The sequence below is a fragment of the Amblyomma mixtum genome, chromosome 10, assembly GCF_055824585.1.
Source record: "Amblyomma mixtum isolate Tamu chromosome 10, ASM5582458v1, whole genome shotgun sequence".
Classification (NCBI taxonomy): domain Eukaryota; kingdom Metazoa; phylum Arthropoda; class Arachnida; order Ixodida; family Ixodidae; genus Amblyomma; species Amblyomma mixtum.
The window spans coordinates 149,995,177-150,017,961 of record NC_143021.1 but is presented as its reverse complement, the minus strand read 5'-3'; the positions used below and the strand labels follow the sequence as shown (position 1 = coordinate 150,017,961).

General features: G+C 45.3%; 1 protein-coding gene across 1 annotated transcript in view; it reads left to right on the top strand.

Annotated features, from left to right (window-relative positions):
* The window catches only part of LOC149327344 (solute carrier family 13 member 2-like), a 44,181-nt gene extending 26,527 nt beyond the window's left edge, over positions 1-17,654 (top strand). Inside the window, exons 10-14 of the mRNA XM_089564850.1 lie at positions 6,225-6,317; positions 9,097-9,274; positions 13,451-13,612; positions 15,721-15,858; positions 17,511-17,654. Of these exons, the coding sequence (XP_089420976.1) occupies positions 6,225-6,317; positions 9,097-9,274; positions 13,451-13,612; positions 15,721-15,858; positions 17,511-17,654 (715 nt within the window). The remainder of the gene's footprint in view (positions 1-6,224; positions 6,318-9,096; positions 9,275-13,450; positions 13,613-15,720; positions 15,859-17,510) is intronic.
* Positions 17,655-22,785: the final 5,131 nt, after the last annotated feature.

Here is a 22,785-nt window from a genome sequence, read left to right as displayed (position 1 = left end):
TTCGTGCCAGGGTCTAGCTGTGGCTTAAATGGGAAAATCTTGGTAGTGTTGTTAGTAGCTCACGCCTGGACCATGGGTGATAATAAAATGTGGGAAGAAGGCACAAACGCGATATGATGCGGCGTGATGCGAGGGACCGCAAGTCGAGGTGTCCTTTCACTGAGGTGACGCTTAAATGTCTTGAATAGTTCGAGGTGATAAATCGTGCTGCGCGCGGTTTTGAATGCTTCGGTGTTTGTGGCGAGGTATGATTGTAACTGTTTCCAGATGGAAGAAGAAGAATACTTTATTTCCACCATGTACAGTACACAGACGGAGGACGACGGAAAACAAGCCGTCAATAGGCGGCTTGTCGAGTCCGGCGCCCCACTCAATGTGCAGCGTTTGGTCAACAGCAATGAATTCACACAGTCAAACAGAAGAAAATGAAAATACTTGAGCAGTGCAGAATAAAAGTAAAACAGAGTGGTCCGAAAAAGAAATCCCAGGATAAGAAAAATCAGTTATTCATTCTGAGGGAACATAGATCGAAGCTTTGCAGTGGAGCAAATTAAAAAGTGAAAGTTAGTTGGTAGATAATAGTTTAACAGCTATGGTAAAGAATAACATAGGCATTCCGTGTCAGAGTTCAAACCGGGTGCAACGATTCTTCAATATTCTCTACGTCTTGTAGCATAATATTCCTCATTCTTTTCTAAATACTCCAGAGTACCAAGGTTATGTATAATATATCGGACTTCATATTTAAATCTAGTACTGAAACGGTAGAGATATAGTTTGTGAGCCGCAATAACATGCGCTCTATGAAAAAAAAACCTGCAGTTGTTGCATTATAACCAGCGTTGTACACATGACGTAGCTATCATCCCTTCTGCATCACATAAATTTTTTTATGTTGGAGAATAAAGTTATTCCCCAGACAAGTTTGCAATAGTTAACATGTGAATAAAAAAGCGAATTCTAAACCAATAGTTTAAGTTTTGTGGAAAGAATGCATCTGAGACAAACAATTATTCCAGTTATCCGAGTTAAATTTGTCACCACTCAGTTCACATGAGTTTCCCAGGAAATGGGAGCAGTAAATCTCACACCAAGGCTTTTGAAATGGTCGACAATGTCAACAGGACGAGAGTTAAAAATAATATCAGCATGAGGAAGGAGTGGCTTATTCTTTGCCCGAAAGATAATCGCTTTTGTTTTATTTGAGTTAATCGGCATAGAATTATAGAACGACCATTGTTGTAGTGTTAACTATTGTGTCATTACAATACGAGATAAGTTGATCGACATTATTACCACAGAAAAATATGCTGGTGTCGTGTACGAATATGATAAATTTGGCATCCTGCTTAATATTAACAATGTCATTTAATAAAGGTTAAAGAACAAGGGCCCCAATATGCTGCCTTGTGGGAAACACAAATCAGTGGTAGCACTTGTGATCGAGAGTTATTAATTTGTAGTACTTGTCGCCGGTGGGATAAATATGACCGCAGTAAATGTAACGCACATCCACGTACACCGTAAATATCCTACTTATTCAATAAACCTTCATAATTCACCAAGTCAAAAGCCTTGGAGAAGTCGACACGATTTTCTTCTCAAATTGCGTTAAAATATATTTTTGGGGGGGAAGCAAGGCTAATTCCGTTGACATATTCTTCCGGAAACCAAATTGGTAAGGTGTTTATACATTGGAGCTTTCGATGAAATTAAAAACGCTGCAATGAATTATTTTCTCGAAAGCCTTTTAAGAATACGGCAATATAGATACAGGCCGACAATCGCCCAATTCATTTCGATTCCCCTTTTTAAAGAGCACTACTACTTTGGCAACCTCCAACTTTACTGGGAATTAAGATGTAGTAAAACACATATTAAATATATTCGCAAGAACTGGTGCAATTACATCTGCAACATATTTCAGGGGTTTTATTCGAATTTCATCGATATCCCTTCTGCTGATGTTTAAATTTCTAATTGTTGAAATCACTTCCTGCACTGTGACTGGCAGCAGAAATAAAGTTCTATCATTCCTCCTGTTCATATATTTACATACACTGGGGGGGGGGGGGCAACCTGGTGTACACATATTTGTAAAAAAAGTGTTGAAAGCATCAGCCAGTTTCACCCATTGCAAGCCCTTCTCTTAAAAATAAGTTTGGGCGTGCAGCTCCTGCTGTTACCCCGACGTAGTAACATATTTAATTTCTTCCAAAGCAGTTCGCTAGGTGCACTTTTGACATCTCCAAAAGATGAGAAGTAATCTTTGCGCGCAATGCCCAATTTCCTGTTTAGTTTGTTTTGTTATTGTTTGAAAATCGTCAACTCATCAAGATTACGAGTGTGAACAAATTGTCTGTACAGCCGGTCTTTTGTTCTCATTTGTTGATGGAGTTCATATATTACCCATGGTTTCCGAATTTTCCTCTTTCTTTGGCGCTTTTTTACAGGGAAGTGAAGTTGCTAAAATCCTTTAAAGATATATAAAAATGCATTATAAGCATTTTCAGCTTCGACCAAAATCAGGATCTTGCACCAGTCTACTTGAATCAATTCTTTTATGAATGCATTTAGAGCTGCGTTAGTTACTTTCTTGTAAAGGTTTTCAGCACGCTGATGTTTAGGAATGCTGGCAACATTTAGGGAAAAAAAAAACACCGGAAGATGGTCACTAATAGAACATGCTAATGCACCAGCTTTTACATCCGATAATAAAAAATTTGTTATGAAGACATCGAATGCCGACTGACAATCAGTTGTTATTCTTGTTGAATTATTTATAACATTATTAAACCCATTTGACAGCAGAATATTTGTAAAATTGGTGAAACAGGAGTACCGATACCCATATCAATGTTGTAATCACCTGCAGCTACCAACACACACCTACTTTCCGCAACAAACGAAAGAAAGCTTTCATAAATTTCAAGAAATGTTGGAACATGCCCACTTGGCGGCCGATAACAAACCGAATACAGTACTTTATCCCCAATTAAAGGTAACACTTCGTAATCGGGAGTTACACTACTGAAAGCGTCTACTAGTTCGCCATCCTTTTGTTCTAATGTTAGAACTGCAACACCACCACCGCGACCACAAGGTCGATTGAGGTAATGTGTATTATAGCCTTCCATTCTAAAGACGTCACTTTCATTTTTTTGCTCTATGTTTCACTGAACATGATAACTGAAAAATTGAAAGAAAATTGGCTAAAGAATTCTTCTGACAGAAGTGCTTTGTTCCGGATAGATCTGGCGTTTAAATGCATTTCAACGCATGACATCCCAAATCAGATACCAGATTGTTCAAGTCATCTGGTGAATAGAAATCGTGTTCATCCATCTCTAGATTCTCTCTTCAAGATTGATACTAGCTAGGCGCATCACTTCGGTTGAAGGCGGTCGAGGTCATCACGGCGTCTAACGTGAATTGCGTTTGCACCATCAGATATTCTTAAAAAACATTTCCATGTGTATGCCACACGTGTTTAAACCCAGCTTCTTTGGCCCAGTTCTTTGTTGCTTGTAGCAGGTCTCTGATGTGGCGGGTCAGGTTTTCCTGTATGAAGATGCGCGGATGACTATAATTTAGCTTAAGCAAAACAAGGGAAGGGGAACGAGGGCCTCGTTATAAATATGAAAGAATCCAACAGCCACCACAAAATAAATAAATTAATTAAAATTCCGTGCCCCTTGGTTTCTGTGGCTGTTGGCTTCTTTCATATAATTTAGCTTGTTGTTTTTACTTGACAAAGATTCCCTTGTCGACTGCCTTATGAAACGGACAATTATTCCGGGAGTTTTAGGGTACCCTGTGTACTGAGGCAATGTCATGCTCGACCAGATGTAGCGTATGCAGCTGGTGTGCAACTCCGTTTAGCACTTTATGCAAGTTTTCACCTGGCACGAGAGGCACCCCATAGATTTCTAAATTAAGCCGCCTATTTCGGAATTCAAGTTCAGTCACTTCCCGCCGAATGTGAGCCTGAGCAGATTGGTGCGCATCCTCCTTTATCTCCTGTTCCTGTACCTGCTTTCTAAGTAGCTTAATTTTATTTTCCTGCACACAAATTCTTGTTTCAGTTCCTCAAAAATAAGACGTGTGCAACAGACTCTTCCATAGTTTCTACTCGAGGGGCGAAAGAAGGTAGGCATTCTAGCTTTAGATTAATAGATCCAAGGGTAGTCTTTATATCCATGTCAGTCTTGGTTTCATCAGTCCTGCTACCACTTTGTACCGTGATCCGACAATTTCGGCATCGCCATGTTCTCTTTTCAGCTTAAGTTATTCATTTGAATGACTTTTCAGCTATTCCCGCGCATTTTCCAAAATGGTATTCGTGTACACACTCAGAACAAGCTACACGCCCCTCATTTTCATGAAATGCTTCATCACAATTGAAGCAGACAAGGGACATTGTTTCCACTACAGCAGAAAACCGCAATAGGCCCGGCAATACAGCAAAATATACAAGTCTTTGGCAGCGACAGAAGCATAAGCACAGCTACGCGTACATTAAAGAGGGGAACAAACTAACCTGCACAGTTGAAATAGCAGGTCAAGAGATGTTCGCTGGATGCTGCCGCCGCTGCCAAATGACTGCCTGCCAGTGTGCTCTTGCTTTATCCGCCTTGGATTCCTTCGCCAGGGCCGCAAGCGCAGTAAGAGCCTGCGGCGCTGATTGCTCCGGTGACCACGGCGGTGAAGGTATACGCAGCAGGAGCCTGAGCGACACACAGGTGTCGGAAGTGCTGTGCTGTTTGAGCGGTAGAAAAAACCCGGCAAATCCGCAATGTCCGATGGATCCTCCACCGGCCAGAGCTTGACGATCCGGGAAAGAATGCCAGTCGTTGTACCTGCACAGTTGAAATAGCAGGTCAAGAGATGTTCGGTGGATGCTGCCGCCGCTGGCTGATTCGTATTCAAGCTTTGGTCTGACGAATGCCAGATAAGCTAGTTTTGTAATGTCTGGGGATGAGTCTCAGAGACTACGCCGCATGTAGCCCAGAACATCGTTTATAGATCCTTTATAAACGGTGGCCCAGAACACGTGAGTCTTCAGAGCAAATGGTTTCGATATGTGTAATCCATGATAGCGACGGTGTCATGTGCAGGCCAAGATATTTGTATGATGATGCGTAGGCAACGGGGTAGAGTTGAGGTAGTATTAATCTGTTCGCGAAGGCTACAAAATGCCATGACTTTAAATTTGGTCGTGTTTAAAGGCATGAGCCATGTTTCACACTTAAGTGAGATAGCGTGTAGGTCTTGTTGGAGGGTGCACGTGTCGTCTTGGTTAGTTATGGCGCAGTACAAGACGCATGCATCGGCGAACAATCTCAGTTTTGGAGTAGCATGCTTTCGGTACTATGAAATGTTATTAGACCATGCACTTCACTGTGCATAAACCACGTTACTTCTTGCATCTGCTTTGTAATTATTTTTTTTTATCTATGGGTATTTACCCTCCTGTCTTTCTGTCCATTTTTTTCAGTATGATTGCTAACATCCCTTTTTTCTTACGGCTTATGATGCGAAATTGTTTGTCGTGTCCTTGTAGTGTTTTATAAGGCTGTCGCGTGAATACTCGTATAACTCAGCGTGCTACGGATTTACAGTAACACTGTATATATTAGGAATGTAACCAATTATGCATTATATTTGAGGACCAGCCGCTTCACACCGCGCTTCCGTGCATACGGGTTATGTATGTGTAAAAGAGCAAACGAATGACTCTAGAAGTGCTTTCTTGCAAGCGACAACCGTGCAATAAATCCAGTAACAAAAGATAAGTAAAAAATATACTTCATCCTATTTTGCTTGACAGATGCGTCGGCGCTTTCGAGGAAGTTTGATTTGGTTTATAGGGTTTAACGTCCCAATGCGACTCAGGCTATGAGCAATGTCACAGTAAAGGGCTCTGGAAAATTGCACCACCTGCGGTTTTTTAACGTGCACTGAGACCGAACAGTATACGGGCCTCTAGAATTTCGCCTGTATCGAAATTCGACCGCCGCGGCTGGGACTGAACCCTTGCCTTGCGGGGCACCAGCCGAGCGCCATAACCACTGATTCACCGCGACGGCTTTACTCTGAAGAAGTGGTAGCTTTACACTTGACAGGAAGGTAGAGTTCGTCATTTAGTCTTTTGATGCGAGTAAAATAAAAATCACTACAAAAGGAACTGACCATAGGAGTTTACCTTCCTGCTCTTTACGCAGCTTCCGGGAACTGTCCGCGTTGGCGGTGGCTGTCATGGCGCTGGTAATTGCGGCGATTCCCAAGAGTACCTGGACTTTCCTCTTCACCAAGAGGTTGGCCACAGTTATGGAAAGTTAATCACCTAGTTAATACCTTTTTAATGCAACAGCTGTATTCGGAGACCTTTTTATTTGCCTCATGCACCCTCTGTAGATGGTGTTACCGCCATGATGTACTCCATGGGGTTGCTGGTATTAATAACAGAGGGCTAAAAGTAAGGCAAACGAAACGCCAACTACTCGGCATGAGTATTGCTGTGAACGTATACATTGGAGGACTCGGCGTCCGTCCCGACCGCATTATTTTGCGCAATCTTTTGTTAGTTCGGCATGGAACAAAATAGAACACTATATCCTAGTACGTTTGGGAAAAGCTTAAAATAAAAATATATCAGACAAACAATACATATGTCGTCTAATCCATTGGTTTATCGTCTACCTTACTGCTTGGTAACCTTCCTACGCCTCACAAATCTTAGCCGATCTTTCTGTGTTGGTGGGTGCGACTACATGCAGGGATCATAGTAACAATGGCATCTTTGAGAACACTGGGAAGGACAATGACGTCTCCAACCATCTGGTGCTGTGCAGTGTAGAAAGGTTTAAAATAACTGACACATCTCCGAACAGAAATTTTAATTTAAGATCCAACTTTTTGGATCCAGCTCGGCTCTCTCTTCAGCGGTGACTGGGGGAAGTTGTTAACGCATTTGAGTATGCATGGAGAGGAGGAGGAGCTCGAAAGAAGAAAAACGATTGTGCAAAAGTCGTGAGGGAGAGGGAGGTAGTGCGTGAAGGCATTAAGGCCGTGAATCACGAGTCCGACAATGCGAATCACAGCCTTTACCCTTTCACCCCCTACCACCCTCTCTCCCGCGCCTTTCGCATCACCACTTCCCTCCTTCTTTCGAGCTCCTCCTCCTCTCCATGCATACTCAAATGCGTTAACAACTTCCCCCAGTCACCACTGAAGAGGGAGCCGAGCTGAATCGAAAACGTTGGGTTTTAAATTAAAGTTCGTGGTCGGAGGTGTGTCAGAGTTTATTATGTCATCAAACCTAACCAGAGAGGCAAGTATATCAACTTTGTTAGTTTTTAGAGTATAAAATAGCATTGATTCAGTAAAACAGATTCAAGCCAGCATGTGCACAAAATATCTTAGTGTCCGTCTGCCGTGGCCTCTAGCTAGATAAAAGTAGAAGTAGGCCAGCGCAAGAAATGGGGGAAAGAATGAAATCTGCAAAGAGTCATTGTGGTCATAAAATAGGGCTATAGACATTTGAAACTGGAATAAAAAATTTTCCTCAGCATTGTCCAAAATTTAACTCTCCACAACTCAAGCCACAGAGCTCACATACAAGGCTTGCATTTGTTTTCGTGGGTTTTGTCTTTCTTCTTCGAAATACGTAGCGCGAAAAACAAGACACAGGCAAGGTGAAGACAGGACACGAGCGCTTTCTCACGACTCGTGAGAAAGCGCTCGTGTCCTGTCTTCACCTTCCCTGTGTCTTGTTTTTCGCGCTACGTATTTCGAAGATGCAATTGCTCCGACTAGCCCAGTTTAGCTTACTTGTCTTTCTTCCCACGAATGCTTCCTACGATCGCTTTCGAACTAGCCCAGCTCGCCTTTGTTATTCATGGCCGTTATCGTGGTCGGGAAAGAAAATGTCTAAGAACAGAGGTTTGACAACCACATGTCAGGTGAATGTGCCCGCTGTCCAGTGAATTATAAGGGCGTAGCAATCATTCTTTTTGCCTGAAGATCTCCTCTGTTTCCACGCTACTAAAACATCGAAAAACAGTCGTCGAAGGGAGCTCTTTCAAACAGCTGTCTGTGAACATATGCTAAGGAATATATCGTAAACGTGGGAACAACTGAGTAGCTACGTATTACGAGGGGTTAGTCCATGAAGAAACTAACTGTTCTGTAAGGTAGTGCTGACAATAGTCCGGCGGGCAGGAAGCGAGCGAAAAGGCTTCCAAACGAAACTCTTTATTGGGCTGACTCGTACCCACAAAGAACAGAATGAATCGGCAGTGGAGTAGCAGTAAGCGTGCTTGGCGGTCGTCAAACAGAATGCCCGCCGCTCTTTGCCGTGCTAGGTTTGAAGCTGACGAAAAACATTAGAAATACAGCGTGCAAAGTAAGAACAGCTTTCTAGAAGAACAGAATCACCTCCGCCTGGATGCGATCAATGGCGATTAATCTGGTCGCGTCTCGCATAACAGAGGAAGCGATAAACCCGCGTGCCCACGGCTTTAAGCATAAACAAACACACAGTACAAAGATTCGCGGCAATGTGCAATGCTGAGACACAGAAAGAGTACAGAGTGGGCCACGGAGCAATCGCACTTTGATAAAATCCTAGTCGAAATCAAGAGGAAGAAGTGCGCTTGGGCAGGGCATGTAATATGAAGGCAAGATAACCGCTGGTCCTTTAAGGTAACGGAGTAGATACCAAGAGAAGGCAACCGTAGCAGGGAGCGGAAAAAAGTTAGGTGGACGGACGAGATTAAGAAGTTTCGGGTGGACGAGGCGGGCGCAGCTGCCAAAGGACAGGGTTAGTTGGAGAGATATAGGAGAGTCCTTTGTCCTGCAATTGGCACAGTCAGGCTGATGAGGATAAATGTTCCTTGGCAGTTACTACACGAAATGTTCCTCGGCAGTTAGTTTTCACAGCAGTATCCTTTCTCTTTCAGGGATTAGAGGTTCACGTCAACGCTGTTAGGTCTCGAAGGACTAATCTCTTGAGAAATTTTACTCCTTCTTGCTGGCAGTGTCATCCCAAACAGTCTCGCTTCCTTCGCTCCCTTTCTCTTCCCTTTCCCGCAGCCAGGTGACGCCCGAGACTCTGGTGCTGCTGCTGTCGATGGCGCTTTTCTCGCTACCCGCGCAGCCGGGCACTCCGTCGGCCCCACCGGTGCTTCCGTGGGCGGCCGCCAGGGCACGCTTCCCCTGGAGCTGCCTCGCCCTCACCGCCTGCGGACAAGTGCACGCAGCCTTCTTCGTGGTACGACTGCTTTCCTACATGGCAGCTGTTGTATCTTGCTGCCTGAAAAAAAGAAGGGATACCCGATGATATTGTTCTTTTACGGCGCAAAGAGCTGGCAAATATTGCCTTTCTGCGCTCCCGTCCATTAGTCCTGGGTGGGCGAAATTAATCCAGAGCCCTCTGCTGCAGTGGCTGTCATAACTAACAGGTAGCTTTGGAACGCTATACCCCATATCACATACTACGCCTTATCCCTGAGATTAGGCTAACACCCGTTTATGCAAACTTCCCCCGGCCTACGGATTCAATATTCGGGGCAAATTTTTAAAATCACTTTCTTTATAACATCCTCCCTTAGCAGCTAGTGAACGCGGGAGCATTCGGTTACGCGATGACGTCAGATATCTCTGATTTTTCTGCGCAATCACTTAAGTCATGTCCGGCATTCTTCGACAAAAAATTTTGAATATTGGAAAATTGTAGGGTTCTGTTGTTGAAAAATTGAAGGTAATGGTCCATTATTTCGACGTGCAGCAAAACCTATGTTTTAAATTTTTGCCAACCCTCGCATAGAAGCTAAGACTGCCATATATAACAAATCGGGAACACTTTCAACGACAGCAGAAACGACTGCAGGAAAAGAAAAGACAAAAAATAATGCATGCCTGCCGAGCGGAAGAACAGCGAACATATTGATTGTTGTAGTGAAAGCTCACGATATATGACAAATTGCTTTTATAAACTCTTTCCTGTTCAAAATTTATGTCTAGAGTTGTTTGATATGTATGTCAGTAAGCAGCTGCGCCCTTGGTTAGTGATCGTGAAGCCTCATTGGGCCTCAGCGCTGCAGCGTTACTTTACTTACGGGGGAACAACAGGTGTTGGTTTTCCAATCTGAGAGACGGAATTTTTTTTTGTTTTTTAAACCCTTCATCCAAGTCTTATTATTGAGTCGAAGGAAAACATTAAAATACTGAGAATTTTAAAACGAGCAAGCCTAGATGATGAAACTGAAGAAACTGAAGAAACTCGGCTGGTCTTAATGGCTAAATATGTTTTTTGGAATAATAGATGACATTGTTTCTTCTCAACCTTATCATATTCCTTTGTTTCCGATGGTCTGTGCTTTCTACAGTGTTACGTGGAATTGGTCACAGCATTTTTGTTGTGATTATTCGCTGTAATGTGTGTATTCTGTCTTACGTTTACAAATTTTCTAGGATTGCGAAGCGCTATAGCATTCCTGTAATTTAGATAGAATGGCTACTGGAACATGTGGCGTTAAAAGTTCAGAGGGCGTGTCGGACATACTTTTCCTCTTCAGCCTAACCGAGACGATTATCTCACCTACACGCAAAAGTCCGGCAGGGGCAGTCTATTCTGGATTTAGACTTTTGTTCCAGTAGCGTAAATAACTGTAGCACCCAGCTGTACGATCGAATATCTGACCACAAGTTAGCCTTTTTCCGGCGTCTTCTTACAACATTTTATAATACTAACTCCTCGAAATACGTCACTGTAAAAAGCTGCGCTTAGGTGACCATGTTAGATCATCATCTGCCTGACTACGGCCTCTCCCATGTCTCTCCAATTAGTCCCGTCCTTTGTTAGTTGCGGCCACCGTGTCTGTTGCATATCCATAGCATGCCCGCAGAACGCCGAACCAGGGAAGCAGCCGCGCAGCCAGTAGAACCAGAAAAATGAACGTTTATTCAAAAGTGTAGGACGTATTTATAAGCAGCCGAGTGGCCGGAAGATAGGAAGGAGCACGTGTACATAGTGATAGCTCGAAGCTATGAAGGATCGCCAGATAAGGCGATAAAAGGTGCGCGCACATCTGAAACACACGTGAAGATGCCACAGTGTCCTCGTAAATTTCTTATTCTCATCCACCCACCTAACTTTCTGCTGTCCCCTGCTACGCTTGCCTTCTCTTGGAATCTTGCCTTTGCATTACGTTCTCTTCCGAAGCTCATTTCTTCCTCTTAATTTCGACTGGAATATCATTAACCATCTCAGCCACTCTGTACTCTGGGTGTCTCTTAACGTTACCCCAACCATTTTTCTTTGCAAAGCTCGCCGCGTTGGGCTTAAGCTGAACCCTTTCCGTTAGCCTCACCGTTTCTGCCCCATCTCTTGAGGGATATTGGTGATAAGGATGCCTTTAAGAGTTTGCGTCGCGAATTCGCGACAAATTAGCGACGTATACTCATTTCTGCACGGGCCTCGATAAACATTTCGATCAAGCCGTTCTCAGTGGCGACTGCTTTCTGTCGAAAGTTTTTGGAGCTAACGTGAGGACCCGTTAACAAGAGAAAGGGCGCGACCAGCCTTCAATGACTCCTCGCCTCTCACCTCGTGAGGATTACTCCGGAAAGAATGCAAAAAAATATACAGGTGAGGAACCAGGAGGCAGAAGAGCATTATCTGAAAATACTAGAAGATATCTATAACGGCGGCGTTTACCATAGTGGTCCATAAAACCAAGAAAAAAATTCAATAGGGCAGGGTATCATGCAGGGAGATACGATATCGTCATTGCTATTAGCCGCCTGTTTACAGGATATATTCACAGGGCTGGATTGATGCCACCTTCCCGCACCGCTTAGACACCCTTAGAGCGTGCGGGGGTAGCAGTCTCGGTCTCAGAGGTGATGCCATTGACTCAGCGTGGCAAGCTCAGCCAGAAACCAGCCACCAAGTGACAAGGGGGCGGTCGTTTAGTGTTCAGCTTTCACCGGGCGCAAGACCTCCTGCATGTTTTCCAACAAACGAAAGGGCGCTGCAGTGGCCGGCGGGCACACGCTAGGCAAGACGTCAAGCAGCGGCTGCGCAGGGGATTCATGAGCGCGGGTTTTCAAAGCTTGTAGGCACGTCTTCAGTTTCTTAGAGTCGAAAGAGCGGTTGATGCAATGAGCTTAGCAATTCCACTCAATGTTCACTGGCTCGCGTTGGCCATATGCGGCGTATACCGGGAAACACTTCGGGAGTGTATTGTATAAGTGGTTGATGATAAAGGGACATAGTTGCTGTCGTTTATTCTGTGCTACACATAGAATAAAATCACCCGTCTGTGGCACTCTCTACTAGCTGTCAAGATATTATATCGGACAGTAGTGAGGAGGAGCGCTTTTATCGTCTCGGTCGAACAAGCGTGCGATCGCGGTCTGCTCACACACCTACCGCACAGTGCGTTGCCAGCTACAACGCTGCACATAATCGGCTTGATCCCTAGTATCACGTAACACGGTCTCACCAGTTTCCGTTAGTTTACCCCTTCAGTTGATCGGTTGCCGAACAACGCAGGTGTTAGAAAGACGCTGCAGCTCAGGGCTAAAAGTATACAACCGCCTGCACACGACGTGCCATAGCTAGGCTTGTTGGCACTTGTTTCCACGCGCTTTATGGTACCTTTTGTCCGTCACTGTCATGCGATAGAAAAGCAAAAACAAAAGCGCACTGCAATTCGGGCATTGTGCGCCCGCGGCAGTATCCTTTCGAACAAGCTTCGCGTTCACGCACCTTTTCATAAAACGTCACGCAATTTTTTATTTCATCAGAAGATACGTTGTCTGAAGGTTTCAAGTGGCTCGTGCCAAGCTGAACGCGCTTGCGTAGCTCTTCGCGCACGTTAAAGTATGCTATTGTAATCATACCAACGACCCGTGCAAGAGTGACACGTACGAACAAATTATGTAGATCATATTATGAATAGCCCCATGTGTAGAGAAAATGACATAAAATCGTTTTTATATGCTCGTATAACTTCCCCACACGTTAATACAAACTATGCTATCTACAAAAGAACGCATTCCTTCGTCGCAAGAGAGTTGGCCGGCGCCCCACTGACACCAAAACGGCTCCGAGTGACAATTAAGTGCGGAACTAAATTGCATTTTTTTCTTGCGCAGTTTTAGGCAAATTATACGTATTTTTAAGCGTATTTTAACAGATACTCCTGACCACAAACTCTACACTGCGCTGTTGTAAGGCTACTTTTTCCTCACAGCGTATACACTGTAAATTATTTAAGTTCTCATGTCCTCGAATAATAAGGTAAAGTTTTGTACCTGAAAGGGTTTAGGCAGGTTGCTCTGTAGCCGATCATAACGTTGTCCCTACGGCATCAATCGAGGGGCGGGGTAAAATGACATTTCGCACTCTTCTCCACTCTTTCCACAATCACAACACCAGCGTTCGGGAATGCACGATGTGCTGATATCGTGGGTCAAGAGCGTCGGCACACAGCCTTCCATCGGGTTCCTCTCCATGCTGGGCTTGGTGGCGACGCTGACGGCAGAACTGACCAGCCAGGACAAGAGCATCACATTTCTCCTGCCCACGCTAGACGCCATCGTGAGTGTCTTTGGCTGCCTACCGGCACATGTGTTCCGAGCTCGTATCGCAACTGCTCACGTTGCATCTCACAACATGCAGCACAGGCCAGCTGAATAAATTCGCGGACATTTATCATCCTATCTTGTCAACATGTGAGCAATGTGGCGTGAGCCACTTGAAGGAGTAATTGTCTTTGCTGCAGAATACGTGCACCGAGGTTTTGCCGAATTTATTCTGTGTCTACCTCAGAAGAGAGTCATTAAATGTCCGTGGCCAACAACTCAACCAGTAGGCATATCGTTTATGCCCAAATAATCATCATCATGTCATGTAAATTAGATTACTCACAAGCAAGCGACTGCACGAACTGAATACCAATATTTATTAAGACGGACTACTGCATATCGCAGGGGAAAGCACACATCACATGAGGGCACACGAGAAAAGCACTAACTAACAACTACTGGGAAAAAATGCACTTACATAAATACTCTCTTGTAATCATACATCATGTCAAACAACTACGACGTCAGACATGTGCGGCCGGGAAAAGCTGTTCTTTTTGTTTCAAGCACATTGACGTGCCGCTTACGCAGTGTTGATCCATTTTCGAATAAAAAAAGCTTCTAGGAGTTCACGTGCCAGAGAGATGTGGCTACTGCCTAACATCCTTGTAATGGTCCACTTTGGTTCACATTTTTTCTCCAGTTTTCGCAGTGCTTCGTCAGATGTAAGTTTGCACCATTTTGTAGTGACTGCTCATGTTCACGCGCCCTATAGTTCCCACGTAATCAGTTTGTCCACTGTATACTTTGTCCCACGAAAGGGGCAGTTCGTACACAACGCCGCTTGCACAAAGCGCAGAACCTCGCCGCCCACTGAAAACGCGTAGGAATTCCCTCGCATCGTTGCGAGTAGGTAATAACATTCAAAGAGTTCCTATTGGCGAACGGATCACCGACGACGAGGGTGTTAAGCCGCTTCAGCAGATAGCGGCTGTCCTGATGCTGCCTTGTCTCCCACCCACTCACGAAGCACCAGAGAGGGAATCGGTATTATGTATCTTGGTTGCAAAAAACAACTTCAGGCTGCTTTTGCCCCAATCTTCGATGGCCTTTGCAAGCTTGTCCAGCTACAGATATTTGATTTTTCCAAAGGTAACCAAGATTTACCGATATAAATGTGTGAGGTGCAAGACACGACGCTATGGCACGTGACCTCCTTAAAGGACTTTTTATGTAAAAAGGACAAGAATGTACCAGCGCTCCACTGGTGTGTTTGAATCAAGAACAACAAATTTTTCTGAAGGCATATGTGTGATAAACCTATTTTTGGACATGATGCATGATTACAAGAGATTATTTATGTACGTGTGCTACCTTTCATTAAACATTCAATTGTTATCGCTTTTCCTTATACATTATTTGATCTGTACTTTATGTCCTGCTAAGCAGCATTACATCCAAAATTATCAACCAACTGACTCTTCAACAAACTCTACTGAAATCAACACAAATATATGGAAAAACAGAACAGGGTTAGGAATAGGTTTGGTTTGGTTTATTGGGGTTTAACGTCCCAAAGCAACTCAGGCTATGAGGGACGCCGTAGTGAAAGACTCCGGAAATTTCGACCATCTGGGGTTCTTTAACGTGCACTGATATGGCACAGCACACGGGCCTCTAGAATTTCGCCTTCATCGAAAATCAGCCGCCGCAGCCGGGATCGATCCCGCGTCTTTCGGGTCAGCAGTCTAGCGCCTTATCCACCGAGCCACCGTGGCTGGGCATGGGGTTAGGAATATCTAGTGAACTCTATCTGATGTGGAATTCTTAACTGCAGTGAAAAGCCTGAGATCAGAGGTGCGCAGCATAGTTACCTGTAGCAAAACTACACAACACAAGCGAAATCTTTGGCGTAACACGTAGACTGGGAAGAAACGCATCTTCCGTGGCTTATAGCCGAGCTCTGCTCTAGCAATGAGTGTTGTTTAGCTTGGCAACGTCTTTCTTTGTTTCACCAAAAAGGGTCAATTTCTTCAGCCGACTTGTCAGGCCAACCTGCCGAACGTGTTTGGAAAGGGGAGACGTCTGGAGAGACACAGAGTTGTGCTCTCTTCTTCGCAGGTCCGCGTCCACAAGGTGAATCCCCTGAAGCTGATGCTGCCCGTGTCCCGCCTTGCCTCGGCCACCTTCTCCATATCGACGTCCTCGCAGAACAACGCTCTGCTGAGGGACTACGGGGGCATCTCGGCTCTCGACATGGTCGGTTCGAGGCAAAAGTTTTGTCCTCTAATACTTTGATATATGCCCTCTCCTACTAGCCTTTCGCAGCTTTATGATAGCGTGCGGCATTTGAACTTGCTATCGGCATTTATAACTGCCCCAATGCAAGACTAAAAGCTGTGCAATTTATTTATTCATTTATTTCAAATACCCTCCTGGTCCGGCGGCCATTATTGAGGGGAGCGGAAGAAGACGCACAATAACACAGATCACAAGAAATGGGAATAGATTTAGGAGTTACAGCACTGCATATTGCTCACTTGCAGATTTCAGCAATTGCGCACCTCAATGGAAAGCTACAAGTAGAGAAAAAAAACTAGAGAAGAGAAAAAAAACAAAACGTAACAAAGTAAACTACAAATCAGCAACGCAGAGTCCACGTGGCACTACTAACCGAAGGGCTCACATGTCATGAGCAAGAAAAGCAAGCACTTAACTTTTTCTTAGAATGCTCGAGATAGTCGGTGAGTGCCGCATTTGCTTTTGCACTCACTTGATAATAGCCCACTTGATATCACGTCGCATGAGATTTTTCATAACAAAATTAGTTTCAATAAAGAATGTAGATACTGTTAAAAACCCCCAAATGCTAAACATCAGCGCTGGAAAGGTGATTCATGCACTGGCGTGACCTAATGTGGCAGGGATTAACTACGGGTACCTATTCATGGCACTTAATCGCACCTGCTCAAAAACGCAATAGGCGGAAGCGGTGGAATGGTCACTGTTGCAGCTCAGTTTCTCGAGCACTGCACAGGACAAGAGAATTGACGTCACGTCATCTCCACCGCTTACTTTGGCCATACCATTCTCAGAAAAAAAGTCTTCCATTTAAAATGACCCTCAATATTGCAAAGCTCGTTGTGCTTAACTCTTTCAGGCTCCGTTCATAATTTAGACTGAAATTAAGTTTCCCCCTCAATTGTGTATCTCCTCCAGTAAAGCCAATTCTTTATTTTCTAGCAAAAAAAATCAGTGCCTAATTGTTTTCACAAGGACCGAAGAATAAGTTTGCTTTGAAATCGTAAACAAGGCGAAAAATTCAGAGAAAATACCAGTTAGTGCCAGTAGCCAGATCTGTCTGCTGCAGGAAATTTCAGGACGTGCTGTTGACCTCGCCGTTTTGATTGACATCATTTGCTGCTCTCGCCAAATCGCATAATGAAGCCAGCTAGTGCAAGATGAAGGACGCTAAATATGCCGGCAACGAGATATCAATTAAAGGAACAGGACAAATAGTAACAGATACGAGTTTGCAATGCACACAAATGTGTACAAAGTTAAAGCGTTAAAACCAGGGCGGATAAATCTTCAGCCCTTGGCTTTACAGAGGATGAACCCGAGTAAAGTTTACCAGAGCTGAAAAGGAACATTCACATGAACAGTGTGACACAAAGCTCAGTTCTACATCCTCGCTGTACAACTCAGTCGAATAAAAATGCCAAGAATAGCAAAAGCAAAGCGATGAAAGCTGAAAACTTTATAAACAACTTTCCAGTTAAGTACTTCACCGTTCTTCGCCTCTTTTAATTCTTTCTTTCACATGCAAAAGGACACATTAGCGGTTAATTTAGAAGTGTTGTTGTGAAATATACCAAGAGCCTCACATGAAATGGGTATTACTTTCTCAGATGATCATCGGCGGGCAGCTGCACATCGTTTTCGCCGTGCTGGAGCTGATCAGCCTCTCAACCGTCGGCTACGCCATGTTCGATTTGGACTCCTTCCCGTATTGGGCGCTGCCTAACGCCACGAGAACAACTGGGCGCGTATGATCGGCCGCTACCATTTATGTTGTAGAAATGCATGCTTTCCTTGAAATGTTATCTTCGTTGTGTGGAGTGCAGTTTTTGGTGTTTTGGACAAATATATTTAAAAGGAATAAAAGTGCTCGCAGCGGCCATATGTAATATGATTACATAAACTTGGGACCTGCCGGTCTCTTGCACACGTCTGAACTGCCCACAAATGCGAGGAGTTTTGATTCTTCCTTGGAAGCGCCATCCTGCCATCTAACATGGCAGCCACTTAAAGCGTTTAGTGCAGGACATCGGTTCTGTAGGCTTTTTAGTAGCAATAACAATGGAAGCATAACTGGGACGGTGATAAATCTCATCATCATCATCACCCTGACTACGCGCACTGCAGCACAAAGGCCTCTCCCATGTCTCTCCATTTAACCTTGTCCTTCGCCACTTGCGGCCATCGTCCCCGCAAACGTTTTAACCTCATCCACCAGCCCAACTTCTTGCCGCCCCCTGCTACGCTTGGCTTCGCCTGTAATTCACTCCGTTGCCTTTAAGGACCAGCGGTTATCTTGCCGTCGCATTACATGCCCTGCCCAAGTCCACTTCATCTTGATTTCAACTAGGATGTCATTAACCCGCGTTAGTTCCCTCACCAACTCCACCCGCTTCCGATCTCTTAACGTTACAGATATTTTTCTTTCCATAGCTCTCCACCAAGTAGAAGGAAGTTACACATAGGGGCATGAAAAGAATATAAATTTGTGCCCAAAATGACGTCCAAGGCTTTCATTCAAAAGGTAACAGCATATACGGGCTGATCCCAAGCCTCACAGAGTAGAAATGCGTGCGAATGGTTTAAAGGTTTTGCGGCCATATGCCCGTGAGTGCATTTGACGCTTGGCTCCTGCTCCCCAAGTCACGTGGTCGAATCTCTGCCGCAGAGGCTGCATTTCAGTGGGGGTGGAAAAACACCCGTGTGCTGTGCAACGTATGCGCACGTTAAAAGCTCTTAGGGCTGCTAAATAGTACCGGCTTGCTCCACTAAGGCATCCATTACATCGCATGCATTGCTTGAGGATGTTAAATCTCCCATACTAACACTACTTGTGCTCTATACTGTCCTTACTGTGCAGCAACTAAGGAGTTGCGTTTCACAGCCGGTGCTCCGTTCTTGACCTTCGCGAAGGAATGCTGAAAGAGACTAAGCGGTGTTCACTAAGCCTTGCAGAAGAACTTGCCCCTCTTCGTCCATTCAACAAGTCTTTATTGAACAGGCCATCTACAGCGGTGTTAGCAAGCTGCTGCGCATTTAGGGCCTATCACAGGTTGACTTGAATTGACTGGCATTCCTTGCAGCCTCAAGTATCATTGACATCCTACTGCACTAGAAGTGTACGCAAGCTAGCGCGGGCTTGCATTCCCGTGAAATGACGATTCAAAGGTCTCTCGCTTCGCCCAGTCGTCTCAGTGGCTATCAGCCACCAAATTTCTTCGGAGGCGAAAGCGGGAAGGCCCGTGCGCTGTGCGATGCCAGTGCATATAGATAATAAACATCCTCAGATGGTCGAAATTATTCCGGAGCCCACAAGTACGGCGCATCTTTCCCTCTAATTTCCCTCCCTCCTTACTTGCTCTTCTACGCCGTTGTTAAGGTGTCCACGTGAATTAAAACGATTATTGCGCTTTTTATTTCATCAAAATTCATTTATTTCCTCTTCCTGTAATCATTGTAATCCTGTACCACTGAAGCCTTTGTGTTCCGTCTGTGTTTAGCGTGATGACGAGATCGCATGCAACTGCCTGTCGATGGTGAAGTGCGAAGGAGTTCCTTCTCCCGGCTGCACTTAGTAGGCCATACGTGTAGCAGCAAGATTTTACAGAACGTATGAACTTCGAAGAATACTGACACTAACCATTATTTATCAGCAGCCCAACGCTTCGCCACCAACTCGGTTCCTCCTTCATAGAGAGGTGACCGAGGGGCGACTGAGAGGTGAGCGAGCAGCAGCAGGGAGCAGAGTTCGGTTCCTTTTTCTTGTCACGTGGCGAAGGCCATTAACATAGGCTGAAGGAAGCTTTCGTGGAAAAAGGTTTAGAGTCGCCTTCAATTTGGGTGAGATACTCTCTCATTTCGTTCCGAAACGCGTCTTGTCAGTCACGACAGGAACTCAAATATTGACAATGACTGGGAATAGGTTCACTTCCTCTCACCCAACTGAAGTGTTTGGTGTATCAGTTAAGTGAAAAATAAAAAAAAAATCCTGCAGAGCTACATCGTGAGCAAGTTCAAAGCAGGTGAAGTGTTCCACTTAAATTCAGGCCTGAGGAATCTGAACCGAAAAGCTGCAGTATTCCATGTAAGGCGACCTTGTCTTTTAGAAGAGAATAAAATGGACCGAATTGTCTTTTGGACGCAATCCAAACCCCTCCGCCCAATCTTTGTTAATCCTGCTTGCACGGTGACAGGAGTGGTTGCGAAATGCAGCCGTTCCTTGGGACTGACGACGGCTTCTTTGGTTGAATGAGGGCACTTCGTCGAGTGCACTCGGTTACATGCGGGGAAAAGTACGGAATAGGAGCAGAGCAGCTAATGCGGTCAAAGCGGTATTGCCTGAGTAAATCAAAGTAAACTGCTGCTCACTCAACCAACTGCATATCAACCAACTTCCTCACTCAAGGCTCGAAGATAAGGCGCAAGGTGGCCTTACGGCCCTTAAAGGGAAACGGAGGACGTTGGTTAGGGTGAGATATCAAATTAGCGTATATGGCTACTCCGGCATCGCCATTGGCACAACGGGCATCCCTGAGAGGACCAATAAACGGCCTCAGCAGCGAGGATGGCGAACACAATTGTTCGCAGGGAATGGCACTAGCGACCCTGCTCTAGACAGTGACTGCGCGCACTCTTTAATGCAGTCCGGAGTTACTGACGCTATCCGACATCTGTCATCTAAAACGCCTTGTGGTGGTGATGGCATCCCTTTTTTCATCGTTAAAGGTTTTCGCGATGAATTGGCATCAATTCCACTATATATATTTTGGTCTTCCCTTTGCACGGCAACTTTTCCGCCGCATGGAAATAATCTCTGGTACTAGTTTTACTGCCCTAGCACGCACTGCTCCTGGCAATTACAGGCCTATATGCCTTATGTTTTCCGTCGCTGGGGGGTCTGAGATTGCCATTCATGCACAGCTGTCATTTGTTTTCGAAAGTTGCCTACATTACTATCAGCATGTTCTTGACCAGGTCGTTTAGTTGAAACTAACCGTCTCACTTTTTTTTTAATTTGTTGCGCCGGCAGTCTCGTGCCGTGAGTAAGTTAATGCTGTTTATTTTGACCGCATCAAGACCTTTGATGCAGCGGACCGCTGTTTCCTCCTTGGATACTGTCGACCTAGGCCCCTTGTAAATGCTATTCTAGCTGTTTTGCTAGCTACCTAGAAGGTAAAGAAAGCTGTGTGATGTAGGGTAGACAAAAGTTTCGTCCGTGTAGTGTGGCAAGTTAGGTTTTAAAAAGATCCACCTTGAGGTCTCTGCAATGCAGTCTCTTCATCAAAGACTTTCACGAAGTTGCCGCTCACTCTGAGATGTCCCAGTAGGCTGACGACCTATGTATATTCCACATAATCCGTTTCCCTCGTGACTGCAGCTTAATCCAAGATGATGTGAAATCTGTGTATTCGTCAAACAAGTTTAACGCAAATATAAATGTCATGATATCGTTTACGGGCAACACTTATTGCACTGAGTTTTCTAACGCCGTTAACAATCGGGCGATTTTGTGGGTTTCTGTTGTCCACTTAAATCCTAAGTTTTGTTTTTCGCCTACATTCTGGGTATCAAGAGAAACGTCTGCGAGTGCTTGACATGATGACCAGTGTATCAGGGGCCCTACGCATTACTGCATGATATGTTGCCCTGTGCTGGAGTCTTGCCCCTGTTGTCGTGACTTAGCTTGCGACTCGCGTTTGACCACGGTGGCGGCAACAGCAGAGGAAATTTCGACAGGTCGTTTGACCCCACGGTGACCCTACCAAAAAGGATGACTGGCTGGCAAGTAGCCGGTGGAATTCTTCCCACTCTCGGCACAGTGCCAACGACCTTCCCTTTGGTTCCCCGCGAGAAGCGACCGACGATGGAAAGACGGCAGGGGAAGAAGGGATTTACCACATCTGAGAAGAGCCGGCTCGACTCCGACAGAGCCAGCGGCAGTGGCGGCCCGCGGCGCCAGTACGCCTCACCTGTGTTCGATAGACACGTGCTGCTTGCAGTAATGTTGAACCACAGTGCGAAAAAGCTGCGGACTTTCGTTTCCTCCTCGCCAGTTCTCACGCGTGGACACCGCGACAGGTGCCTCCGTTTGCTGTGCTGTGCTTTGCCGATCTGTGCGTTGTGTTTAATTGCCCACCGCCTGATGATGGTTGGTTGGTTGCGACTGAGAGAAGGATGAAAAGGAAAGGTGCACGGGCCTGCCAACTGGCTCAAGCCGAGCCACCACCGCTGCCAGGTGCAGATAGAAGAGAGTTGAAAGATACAATGACAGAGTAAAAGAGAGAGTAAAGACACGCGTCGCAACAACCGCGTCCGCCGGAACGGACGCTGGTAGAAAAAACAGATACACGGCCGCAGCCCGAAGGCTGCAAACCGATGAAGGAGCAGAGCCTTACGGTATTTAACCAGCGCCATAAGTGAGAACGGACGCTCTGGGCCTTGCCGACAAGGCTCATCCAGTCGGTCGACGCTATGAACTTTTAATTCTTTACCGTTTGCTTTTTTGGAAAGTATGTAATTAAGTTCTTAAAAGTGCCATCAAACCCGCTTGTTTTTTCGTTTCAAAACTCCGAAGCTTCAGACTTTCCTCAGCCCTACGACTCAACACGCTACCAAACGGAGTCCGGGTTCGAGCTTTCCTGTGCGCCACAACAACTGGTGGCAGCGGTGGGATGCGGCTACCAGGACTTATTGCTCAGCAGAGTAAGGAGAGGACAGGTTTAAGCCCAGAACGAAATGCCAGCTCGGCAGCTCCAGGGGCAGTATCTGCTGATTTGGAGGCGGAGAAAAAGAGTTGCAGCACTGCCAGCCGTAATAAAGACACAGGATATAATTTGATGGAAGGTGCAGGCATTAAGGAAGGAAGTGAGAAGGCCGGTTCTAACC